The sequence below is a fragment of the Notolepis coatsorum genome (assembly GCF_963971535.1).
Source record: "Notolepis coatsorum genome assembly, chromosome: 5".
NCBI lineage: Eukaryota > Metazoa > Chordata > Actinopteri > Aulopiformes > Paralepididae > Notolepis > Notolepis coatsorum.
The window spans coordinates 188,281,037-188,294,202 of NC_140169.1; the positions used below are offsets into that span (position 1 = coordinate 188,281,037).

The following is a 13,166-nucleotide window of genomic DNA, read 5'->3' on the forward strand; positions in this document are numbered from 1 at the left end:
CTCTCTCTCTCTCTCTCTCTCTCTCTCTCTCTCTCTCTCTCTCTCTCTCTCACCCTCTCTCTCTCTCTCTCTCTAAAGCCACCCATTCATTGGGAACCCCTGTGCTCTCCTCCAGGACGCCAGTCTTCCGTAAGTGTTATTGATATTTCCCAGGGCGCCCCCCCGGCAGTCCCCACGCCGTGGGACTGTTTGTTTGTTGATCATGTTAATGTGAAACAGTGTTTTTCAGAAGGCAGCACAGAGGTGGCATTGTGTCCTCCTGAGTTGTTTGAATGTCAGATCTGGCGTTTTTTGGGATTACGCTCTCTGATCTATTTCAAGAGGGCTCGCCCGCCTCACATGTTTGACAGATGTGACCGAGGCGAAGACGGGTAGAGTCACATTTAATGAGAGCTGCGAGAAGCCGTTTAGTAATTGCACGTCCTCTTGCCGAAGCCACACCGGAGAGAGCGCTGCTTACTCATTAGGCAGATTGCACGTCAGGAGTTTCTCTGGATCAGAGCGACACATTTATCTACACAGGGAATAATAGGCAGATGATTAATCCATTGACCACCTGCCTGAGGGATGTGACTTGTCTGTGCGTTAGTGTGTGTGTGTGTGTGTGTGTTGGTGTGTGTGTGTGTGTTGGTGTGTGTGTGTGTGTGTTGGTGTGTGTGTGTGTGTGTGTTGGTGTGTGTGTGTGTTGGTGTGTGTTGGTGTGTGTTGGTGTGTGTGTGTGTGTGTGTGTGTGTGTGTGTGTGTGTGTGTGTGTGTGTGTGTGTGTGTGTGTGTGTGTGTGTGTGTGTGTGTGTGTGTGTGTGTGTGTGTGTGTGTGTGTGTGTTGATGTGTACGTGTTGTGTGCATGCTCTGTGCTTCTTCCCACTGGTTCTTGGTTATTTGTGGAGGTGGCTGGCTGGGGTGAGTTAGAATAGATACACAGCAGTCAGCAGTAGTCCACAAGAAAACACTGTTGACATGTTATTGTGTCCATTTTGGGAAATCTATTCGTGGTGGGTCTGTCTTGATATGATATGTGATGGCCCGCCGCAAATAATAAATCTATGCATGGGAAACACTGTTGCCTACTCATGCGTATGTGTGTGGTGCAGCTCTGGTGGTGAATGGACACACAATAGTGTTATTTCAGTGACTCAGCTGGATGCTGTAATTACCACAGGCCCATGCAGAATCTCCCAGACCTCTCCAGCCGTCTATTCTAAGAACCGCTCTCTTCATTCATTCTGCTGATCAGAGCCTGACTCCAACGTTCCCTCTCGGAGAACATGCAGACACACAAGGTCGTCGATCCAGCTCTCCAGGAAGCCAGGCCGTACTACAGGGTGGATCTGACACATTTGTGTTGGGTAGACGCTGTCACCGTTGCTTGGGAAGCATTCTTCTCTCTAAGGGGTTTGTAGGGTTGAAAATGCGTGTTTCTGCATGTGTCATGTGAGATATGAGCTGGTTTCTATTCAAGAGCAAATTAACCCTTCAGGCAAAGAACCTTTAAGATGATTTGCTCTGATAACATATTGAGTAGCCAACACTTGCAAAAATGTCAAGCCCTGCCCTCTTTTCTTGATCCTCCAATCAGAACTGTTGCTTCCCTCAGACAAGGGTCAATTGAGATAGATAAATTGTGTACTGTAGGTATTCCATGACATTTGGAATGCACACAAGACACTGTAGCCAGACGTATACAACCTCTGCTGTCTTAAATGTACACAGTAGGCCTACACAGACTCCACAGATGAAAAGTAAAGACGAAGAAGGTACAGAAATCCGTTTCACATTAGAGCGGATAAAATTCGAAAATGCTAAATAATTTGATTTAAAAAAGTTTCCATTTGGCCCTGCACATCACTCCCAACTTTAGATGTGAAAATATATTGAAAACATCCCTAAAAATGTTAGTTTTTTCCCTCTGAAAGATTCAAATGACTTTCTCCCAGTGATGCTGATTCACTAACTTGGTCCTAAAGGTTAGAGGTCACGTGGTCTTCACCTGAATTCTCTGTGGAACAGAGCATGTCTAACTGTCCTCGGAGTCTCTGCTAAATGAGTTAGAAGACACAGCAATATCTGACAGGCCCACCAATAATATATCTTTTGAAACTTGAAACTTGAACTTGAATAATTAAAAAAATTCTCTTGTTTTGTCCTTTCCACTGCCTGACATGTGTGTATTATCCACTCCAGGCTGTCGCCACCACAAACAAACTAAGAATCTGTGGGAAACATTGCACACTATTTAATTAGGGGGGGCTAGACACATTTTTTAAGAAGAAAAAAAGCCCTGGCATTGCTTTCATTGCATTGTTGCCTCTAATGCCTAACATTTAGTGTTTACAGGTTGCTTGTGTTTGTGATTTCAGTTGTTACTGTAGATTTCGTCCCTCTTAGCCTTTGTGAACAACAGTCACATCATCGGTTCATGCATGCTGGCATAGATGTCAGCTAGATGTCAGGGGGGGGGGGGGGGGGTCAACCTGAGATGAATTTCAATATACTTCACCTCCCCCCATGCAGCACAATAGACCATCTTTATCTGAGACCATCTTTACAGTGCACCCCTTCGCTTGAGGAGAGCATGAAACGACTCAAGTAGAGCACCTTTAGAGAGAGTGTGTGTCTGAACCGAAAGGGATGGTTTCAGAGAGAGGGGAAGGTATTTCTACAGAGAACCGGCGTGTTTACTTCGTGGCGCTCTATCGGCTGTTTAGTAAACTGGAGCCAGGTGGCCACCATTAAAGGAAGTCATAAACACACACAGCGCAGATACTTTGCAACTGTTTTTCTCCATTGCTCATCAGTCCCACCAACCTAGCCAGCAACCAACTAACTCTCTCTCTCTCTGTCTCCCTCTCTCTCTCTCTCTCTCTCTCTCTCTCTCTCTCTCTCTCTCTCTCTCTCTCTCTCTCTGTCTCCCTCTCTCTCTCTCTCTCTCTCTCTCTCTCTCTCTCTCTCTCTCTCTCTCTCTCTCTCTCTCTCTCTCTATCTCTCTCCTCTCCCAGTCTGATCAACAGCATCAAACCCGGTATCATCAGAAGGGTTAACAGGCTGCCCACACCTATCGCTGGACTGGTAAGTTGAGAGAAATTCCTCCGTTCATTCTTATCAAATGTAAGATTTTACGCATTTAGATTGGTTTTCTTGACATTCTGTTCCAAGAATGTATTTTCTGCGTTAAAATATAACTTTTTTTTTAACGACACATCAACATCGACAGCAGTTCATCTTTAGTTCAATTGGAATCATCTCTCCAGACTATTTAGTCTTCTTGTTATGACAACTCCTCTCGTGATGCGTCAGGGCTATGTGTTCTCCATGGGGAGTGGGTGTGGTGATGTTGCGCAGCAGTGCGAGGTCCGGGGGTTGACAGATGACAGGTCTGAGATGGCGAGGCTGCCAGTGGCAGAGAGAGGTGTTTGCCTCAGTGCCTTGTCTTCCCTCATATCCGTCCGTACTAATAAGCACAGTGAAACGCCGAGCCGCTTGAAAGGCCAGTGGGCACAATCGGAGTGCACTCTAAATGGGACGCCTGCCACAATTACGGTTTTGTTCAATCAAAAACACACAGTCTTTGTACCAGTAATTTGTTTTTATGATTGACGGAGCCAAGTCAGGTGGGGGTGGAGGGTTGGTTTGGGTAATAACTGTGATTAGATCAGTGTTTTAGCACAGAGAATATAAATCTAGATTTTCTTTTTCTTTTCTTTTCATTCTTATTTTTCCTTTCCTTTCTTTTTAATTTCTTTTCTGGCCTTTTGGGCCACAGTGGCTCAGATGAAATAAACTTTTCGGGAGTGTCTGCCCATAAGCACGTTGGAAGTTGGGGGGGTTTGAAAGTCACTACCTTAAACCCATCCCTCACAAAGCTCTCTTGTGGGTGTAATTGGGTCCAGCTGCTTAGAGGAAGAGTAGAGTCTGTGTTCTTGACTGTTTGTGGGTTCAATAATGCTCTGTTGCTATGCCAAACAACATGTTTGGCAGGACAATGACAGGTTGGCTGTAGTAGAAACAGACTCTCCGGCCCACTTCCTGCGGGGCTAGATGTAAACAGCAAACACCGTATTTACATCAACAAACAATATTCTATCACATCTGTATGACGACATACATCTGCCAGCTTGTTTTCCAGGCCATTACTCATTTAACTGGCTGCCCACCTGCTGAGGTAATGGACATAAGTATCTTCTTGATCAGTAGCACCCGCGTGGTATTTCCGATGCCCAGGCTCGTACCTGAAAACACCTGATCATAAATCCAAACGCCAGAGCTCCTGGTTGGCCCGGGGCTATCGGTTACCGCAGACCACATGGGGAGAAAGGGAAAACACTCCCACTAAAGATTACTCATTCTCTCTGTCTGCTGTGGGAATATCTGCTCTCCTTAAGTAGTCCAGGGAGCGTTTGTCTCCCCTCTACCCTAAGTAGTTTAAAGAGGGCCTCTGTTCTCGTATCTCCCTTCTCTATAAATAGTGAAGTGTCTGTTGTTTCGAATGTATTTAAATCTCAGCTCTGGAGGGGGGGGGGGGGGGGGTTGATGTTTTTTTTCTGAATAGGCCAGTCGACTTCAATCTTGAATAGTTGTGTCTACAGTATTTGTCCTCTTAATAGCTGGGATTATTTGCAGAGGGTCTGTCTCGATGTAAACTGTAGGTTCACCGCTGGACGCTGTGTGGAAAGAAAGAACGCATTTTTGTTCCAGTGTGTTGCATGTGTTGAATGTACACCAGTGCCTATGAAAAAAAAGATACAATGGACAAAGAACACGAGGAATGCTGTCAGTGCTTTTCTGCTTGTATCTTGGATATGAAAATAGGCGCTGAATGAAAGCCTCTTTACAAGCACGCCCCATTAACGCTCAAATATGAAAATGTGATGCCATTATGGTCATATCTGTCCTTTTAGCTTTGCTTTCCGAATAATTTCACCGCACAAAATCGATACCAGGCTCTGGCCCTGGCCGAGTCAAAGCTTGGGGGAGGGAAAGAAAGGGGGGGACGGAAATCTCTGGTTTTTGTGGAATATTTAGCAACATTGGCTCCAGATCCTGATTTATTGGTTTCACTTGTATCCAAGAGTACGTTTCCCATGTCAGCATACTATTCCCTCTGTTCTACCCTGACGGCCGTGCAGTGAGCTGTGGGTTTGGGTTTGCGGTGCCCTGGAGCAGCCCAGTTCTGCTTTTACCAGAGCTGGAGAGGAAGCCTGCAGTCCTGTGGTGGGGAAGCAGGCCACATGAGAGGGGGCCGGAGTTTGAGGCCCGCTGGGCTGAGCCCCGGAGCTACGGAGTTAGAGATGACTCCATAGGCTTCTCTGCCCACTGTAAACACTGTGTAATTGACGCGTTGCTGGATGTTCCCGTACACACTAACTCGTTGGCGAGTCGAGGCTATATGTGAAATAAAAGATAGAAGCAGAGAAACAGACATTTTCATTGGCCCCGAGGGTCTCTCTGCTCATTTAAATGTCTATGTAATAGCCTCCGCAGTGATAGGCATTTCACTATGTTTTGTTCCACTGTTTGTGTTGCATGGGTGCAATGTTATGCCTGGATCTGTCTGGTGGGACGCGAGGGTTTTTACTGTGTCTTATTATCCTCCAGACATCTCACGCATTCCATCTCCGCTTGAGTTTATTATGACAGGGCTTGGAAATGCGTAGCCTGACATTTGAACCGCGGTTTAGCTAGATCTCCAAAGCATCGCCAGGGGTCAGTTAAGGAGAATGGCAAGAGTTTTCCCCGTCTCAGCAAAGAATGCTGTGGATTTGATAGAACGGCCGCAATATGCGTAGTGAGCATGGAGGTCCTCCATTAATCCAAATCTGACACCTAAAACCTTCCCATTTCGTTGTGTGAAATCCTTAAATCAGGGCCCTCGCGTCTCTTGGAGAGGATTACAGGCTGCTGGATGGGTACAGCATATTTAGCAGGATTATGGCGCTATTACAAAGTCAGCAGGACATTCCTTCAGCATCATTATCTCTGCATGGTTTGGGACTCTGGCTGGGGGGCTTTCTGACTGGCTTACTGTGTTTATTAATGTTATTTGTTGGGCTTGTTTAAATGAGACCAATATTTCCTTGCCATTAATTGTTAGTTCAGTTTTGTAAAGAATGTTACCTAAGGCATGATTACTGCGCCAGCTGGAATAGAGGCCTTACTTTGGGCGCTGGGAATGGAATGGTATCGGATTATGTTATTGGTTTTGGAGAAGTCCAGAACATGAACCATGGCTTTTAGCTTGTTGTGTTTTACGGAGTTAGACAGATATATCAGTCAGCTGATATTATTGCTCAATATACAATTTCACAGATATTTATTTGCAAATGTACAGCCAATAAAGGGCTAATAGAATTCCTCACAATAGCTAAATTTGGCACCTTAAAGCAGGGAATGGGGAAACATGGTTTTGATCCGACTGTTTTCTTATTGACTACATTTATGTTTACTGTACAATAGGCGAATACATATATCGACAGATATATACTGTATATATCTCGGTTATCAGAAATGTAAGCTCCCATATATCGAAGTTGGTATTGGACCCAAAAATATCATATTGGTAGAGCCATAATATGTAGATTAAATTCATTAATTCAAATCTTTATTTTAACACTTTGATCGCCGGAGACGCCGAAACTCGTCATTCCCCGCCATGCTCATTCTGCCGAAGACGCCGTAACACGTCTTTGATATCAATATTTCAAAAATCTGTGATCGAAATCATATTTCTCCCCCGGAGACATTATATGTACTGGTGAGCCCCTCTCAATTCTCCAACGGTTCAAGAGCGCTATCTCGTGGCCGATCGGCCGCTCGCCCAAACAGGAAGTGATGCGGATGAAGTGGTGCTCACCCATATTTCGTCCGGGCACTCGCTATCATTAGCAGGACTCCATCTTGACACAATGGATGTCGATCGGTTGCAAATAACTCGATAAACAACATGATTTGGACGTATATACTATTATACAACCTGGAAATGGATCGGGTATTTCTACATCCCATAATAGGAATATCTCTGCTCCACGCTCATCGCCCAACGCTATGAGGAAGCTACGGTAAGATTCAGCATTTTTTTTAACGTGTTCTATATAAACTGCTCTGATGATCATATCACCCACACTAGATGAATGATATAACGTTGCCCACGGAATTATAAACGACCCTGTGAGGTTTTTGTCCGTTGCTCACCTACTCGCTCTGTTCCTTTAAGCCTACTCGCTCTGTTCCTTTAGTTTTCTGTTAATCAATTGCATTCTCCTCACCTCACTAGCCCCACCCTCGCGTTCGTTACTCTCGTTTGCTCTTCAGCAGCCACACCCTTGGACTACCTGTCATTATGTGTTTGATTGGTCTGGTGCCGAACACACACTTCTAGTTCGATTATCAATTACCTCCCGCACCTGATGTGTATTCTAATTAGCACCCCTGTGGGCTTTAAGTACCTCGCTCTTCCCCTCTGGCCTTGTCGGGTCGTCCCGTATCATTCCGTATCATATCTCTATCACCAAGACTCCTTCGGGAGGTTCTCTGTCTGTTATGCTGTTTTCATCTCCGGCGTGAGATGCGCTCTAGCCTTCGCCTCCTGTCGCCGTTTGCCTGGAAGGAGACACTGGACTGCGCTCTCTAAACTTCCACGGGAGGTATTCCAGTGTTCCACTTCAGACCTCCGCGCAGCAGACGTCCAGACGCGCATCCAGACCTCCGCGCCAGATGCACTCAAGCCTTCGCCACCTGTCGCCGTTTGCCTGGAAGGAGACACTGGACTGCGCTCTCTAGACTTCCACGGGAGGTATTCCAGTGTTCCACTTCAGACCTCCGCGCAGCAGACGTCCAGACGCGCATCCAGACCTCCGCGCAGCAGACGCCCAGACGCGCATCCAGACCTCCGCGCAGCAGACGCGCTCTTCACTCCAGACGCGCATCGCTTCCTAATACTCTACGGGAGGATGCGTCTCTCCGAGCCGGCGCGCTCTTCCGCGCAGACGCGCTCTTCACTCCAGACGCGCATTCAGACGCACTCCAGATGCGTCCTCCGTACCGGCGCGTACTCCAAGAGTCGCGCACCACTCAGACCTCCGCGCCAGATGCGCCCTCCGTACCGGCGCGTACTCCAAGCAGTCGCGCACCACTCAGACCTCCGCTTGGACAACCCGTTCCCCGTGGCGACGTGCTCGCCCTGTTTGATCCCGCTCTCTTTACGCACAGCGCCTGGGTGAGTTTTTGCAAGACTGTCTTTGACCCTATTCGTTTTTCGTGTGTTTAATACACTGAAGAGATCCTGCTTTTTTGTCTGACTGTCACTCACCCAGTGCTTGCTTTTTGGATAGTTCATTTGGGATAATATTTTGCTTGAACATCGCTCTCTGTGTGTATTCACACCGAAGATATTGTCACTTGGATTATTAATTGGGACTTCGCTCACTGTGTGTATTAGCACCGAAGATTCTATCATTTGGATTGTTGTTGGGACATTTGCTCACAGTGTGTATTTACACCGAAGATTCAGTCACTAGGATTATCTGTTTGGGACAAGTCACTTCTCCTGTCACCTGTCTGTTCCCAACTGAACTCTGAGCTAACCCGCTCTCTCTCTCTCTCGGTCCCGTTACCACCTCGGAAAGCTGCCGAGAGGATCCTGCAGAGCGGCTCTGACGTCACTGTCAGATTCCTCAGACGAACCTTCCCCGGAGAAGCTGCAGAGCAGCAACATTCTTCTAATGCTTGTATCCCAGGCTTTGTCAGTTTTCTCTGTCCCTGAAAGCAGCTCCAGTCTTCGCCCCGTTTCCAAGTCCTCCCTGTCCAGTTCTCTAGTCCTCCCTGTCCAGTCCGTCCAGTCCGTCTAGTCCTCCTAGTCCTCCCTGTCCTTCCAGTCCTCCTAGTCATCCTAGTCCTCTCTGTCCCCAGCCCGCCTCCGCGAGCCTCTGTCCCTGTTTCCCCTCTCTAGTCCTCCTAGCCCTCCCTGTCCAGTCCTCCCAGTCCTCCTAGTCATCCTAGTCCTCCCTGTCTAGTCCTTCCAGTCCTCCCTCTCCCCAGCCCGCCTCCGCGAGCCTCTGTCCCTGTTTCCCCTCTCTAGTCCTCCTTGTTCCTGCCCTTTTCCCTTGCCCTGGTCCTGTTCCCTTAGCCTTCCCCTTAGCCAGCTCGCCTCCTAAAGGCACTGTGCCCTTTTCCCTTTCTTGTTTTCCAGTATTCTTTGTTCTCCCTTAAAGGGACAGTGCCGTTTTCTGTGTGTTTCAATAAATGCCCAGTTCTTGGCTTACTCTCATACCTGTCTTGTGTTGTGCGATTGGGGTCGGTTACAAACCATAACAGACCCCCCGCCCATCCGGTCAACATCAGATCATACGTAGTAACTCCTAGAAGCACGTCCAGTTGAAATTTTTTATCTCGCACAGATTCCTACCAAACTGTATTTGATCATCAATATAATGCATTTAGGGCTATAAATCAAGTTCTGGAGAAAGCTGCAGAAAACGATAAAAACATACTTATACTTTAGACCGTATTTTAGTATGAATATGTGAATGAAAAAGTATAACGTTGCTACACCCTGAACAATAGATATAGGACGTTGAATGGGCCATAGTAATGTCAATTTAGCAATAACATTTTAAAAGTTATAGCCCTGCAAAGAAGGGGAACTTCTCCATGTTAAATAGGGCTGGCGAGGGATGGTAAATTATGAATTTAACCCCGGCGATCAAAGTGTTAATTATAAAAATCTGTTGAATTTGTCCTCATTTGCAACAATGTCAAGTTACATGCCAGGTAAAATAGAAAACACAGATGAATATACAGTATTGTAAAGGTGAGAAAAAAGATCAGTAAAACAATTAACACATCAATAAAAACATAATAAAAACAATCAAATACAAGATAAACACAGATAAAAACAGATACAAATCTGTTAAACAGTTACAGTACATCATGTACCAGGGAGGTAGAAGAAGACACATACTGTCACATTGCAACACTACAGCAGATACAACGCATGTTGAAACTGCATTCATACGTAACCTCTTGATGGTTTATGACCGTCATTGTCTTGTCAGTCCATGAAAGTTGCCATAGTGTGCACTTTGCTGCCTTACCTTAAATTGCAGCCACTGTTCATACCATACACAATGGATAACAAGTAACGTCATAAAAGACACTGTCACTGAAGAATGCACATGGGAACTGCTTTTCTCTGTCAGGTAGGTGTTTCGGAGGAGTTCAGGCTTGTTCTGGTGGAGCGTAGGATATCAAATCTTTGTGATTAATGAATCAGTCAATCAACTGATCAACTGAATATTAGTCTTCACTCTCTGCTCCCAGCACCTACTCCTTTCATGATCACGTGACATATTAGATTATCCTTTCCACAGCCAAAATAAATACCTCTACTGTATTAACGCTCTGTAATAAAGCCAAAATATCACATCACTATGTTTTTTATTTGATTTGATGTGATGGCAGTATGAATTTAATGTATTATGACAGCATTTTATCTTTATCATGTTGTGAGGATTGGTCCGATTCTGCACGCTTCAAGGTACCAATTACCTTCGCGCACCTGAAGTGAGTTCTAATCAGCTCGGTGGAGCCCTTATATACTCTGGTGTTCCTAACGTTCTGTGTCGGGTCGTTTTGGATTTCCACTGGCTGCTGCTTGTTTCCTCCCGTGTTGTACCTCGTCTGTTTTTCTCCAGGACGTCTATGGAAGTCGCCGCTGTTGCTTTTCTCTGCCATCCGTTGGATCTCTGCCTCATAGACCGCTTTGCGCAATTGCGCCTTGGTGAGTTTTGGACATTTTTGGATACTCTGTTTTTCTCGCATTTTCCTGGACTCGGGACCTTTCTGTTTTTTGTGTGTTTGGGTAACACTGAAGAGGAGCCGCTTGTTGTTGTTACTGACTCAGCTAAACAATACTGGACTGCCTTGTATTCCGTTCGCTCGTCTTGTTGACATTATCTCTCTCTCTGTTTCCTTCCCGAGTGGATCGTCAAGTAGCTGCAGAGCCGCAGAGTCAGAGGCGCAACGCCACAGTGCCGTCTCTGCTCTGAAGACGAGCTGCAGAGCCGCAGACAACTCTGCCAAGAACATTTCTCCCCTTGTGCTTTTTGTTGTTTTTGCTCATTTCTGTTTTGTAAATAAATACGCCCTGGTTTTTGGCTAACTCTGAACTACCTGTCTGTGCCATGCTGTTGGGGTTGTTTACAAACCATAACATTACGACCCGACCATGTCGACCCCAGCCGACACAGACAGAGTTAGGGCAGCGTTGGCGGTCCAGATCGAGTTGACCAACGACCACACCCAACAGTTAGGTGCGGCTGCGGCTGCTGTGCAGGACCTCCGGGCCCAGGTCCAGCCTATTCAGGAGTCTCTTAACACTCTGGCCACCCAGCAGACAACCCAGGGTAATCAGAAGGCTGATATTCTGCACCAGCTACAGGCTCTCAGTGCAGCATTTAACACCCTGCTTTTAACCCCACCTGTGCCAGGAGTCCCAGCCAGATCACCACCCGCAGCCGCGACAGACCCCGCACCTCCCGACCTCGCACCTCGGGAGCCCCGTCTCTCCGAACCACGTTTGATCAACGGTAACTTCGAGGATTGTGCCACATTCATCATGCAATGTGAGTTGGTTTTCCTTCATCAACCCAGCCGATTTACGTCAGAGGGAGCCCGAGTAGCTTACATGACTAACCTGCTCACAGGCCGAGCAGCACAGTGGGTTACTGCTTCCTGGTCTATGAGTGCTGATTTTTGTTTCTCCTACCCAGACTTCGTGGCAGAGCTCCGAAGGGTTTTCCACCACCCAGCTCGTGGCCAGGACCCAGGAGCTCGGTTGGGCACCTTCCGGCAGGGTAGTGGCAGTGTCACCGACTACGCGCTGGAGTTCAGACTGGCCGCAACCGAGAGCGGTTGTAACGATCGGGCGCTTCATCTCACCTTCCTGAGGGGGCTCAACGACGCTGTAAGGGACCAGCTCGCGACCCGAGAGGAGCCCGATTCTCTCGAGGGCCTAATCAGCCTCGCTATTCGCATCGACGGACGCCTCCGGGAGAGAAGGCGTGAGAGAGCCCGACTGGGACCCCCAGACGTTCCCCAGACCCCCCGTACTCATGACAGTACTGCTGACCGTCCTGCCCCCTCCACGACTGGTGGCCTTTTCCCCTCCCGGTCTGTGGCAAAGGAGGAACCCATGCAGCTGGGACGCACACACCTTAGCCAGGCTGAACGGGAGTCCAGGCTCAGGTCCGGCCTTTGTCTCTACTGCGGCCGGGATGGACACCGTATCTCCAATTGCCCTACCCGGCCAAAAGACCAGGCTCGCCGGGACCCCGGGAGATCCTGGTGAGCCGTTTTTCTTGTTCCCACACCCGTGCACCACCTAACCGTCTGACGAGCGTCACCCTAGCCTGGGCGGACCAACGGGCGACGGTGGTGGCACTCATTGACTCGGGTGCTGACGAGAGTTTCCTGGACGTTGAGTTTGCCACCCAGGCCAACATTCCACTTGAGGACCTCGAGAGGCCCTTGGAGGTCTTCGCGCTGGATCAGCACCGCCTGGCTGACATCACTCAACGCACCTGTCCTGTCCTCCTCACCATTGCTGGTAACCAGGTTGAGAGACTCCAGTTTTTTATTACCAGATCCCCTCTTGTCCCAGTAGTCCTTGGTCGGCCCTGGCTCGCGCTGCATGAGCCCCACATCGCCTGGTCCTCTGGCACCATCAGGGGGTGGAGCTCCTCTTGTCATGCCCAGTGTCTTCAGGCGGCGTCCAGTCCTTCGCCCCGGAGTTCCCCTTGTGTGCCGCTCCCGGACCTCTCAACTATTCCCCCCGAGTACCACGACCTCGGGGAGGTTTTCAGCAAGTCCCGGGCTCAGGCCCTTCCGCCTCACCGGCCTTACGAGTGTGCCATCGACCTCCGCTCAGGGGCCCCCCTTCCCGGCAGCCGCCTCTACAGTCTGACCGTCCCTGAGAAGGCAGCGATGGAGAAATACATCTCTGAGTCCTTGGCAGCAGGCCTCATTCGGCCCTCTTCCTCCCCGGTGGCGGCCGGTTTCTTTTTTGTTGGAAAGAAGGATGGAGACCTTCGACCCTGCATTGACTATCGCCAACTCAACGAGATCACCATTAAGAACAAGTATCCTCTTCCTCTCATGAACTCCACCTTCGAGC

At 48.2% G+C, this 13,166-nt stretch overlaps 1 protein-coding gene across 1 annotated transcript in view; it reads left to right on the top strand.

The window, feature by feature from the left end:
* Positions 1–13,166, top strand: part of LOC311228487 (LIM domain only protein 7-like) — a 185,702-nt gene that overhangs the window by 68,168 nt on the left and 104,368 nt on the right. The window contains 1 exon segment of the mRNA XM_084314390.1: positions 2,998–3,067. Coding sequence (XP_084170516.1) covers positions 2,998–3,067 — 70 coding nt within the window.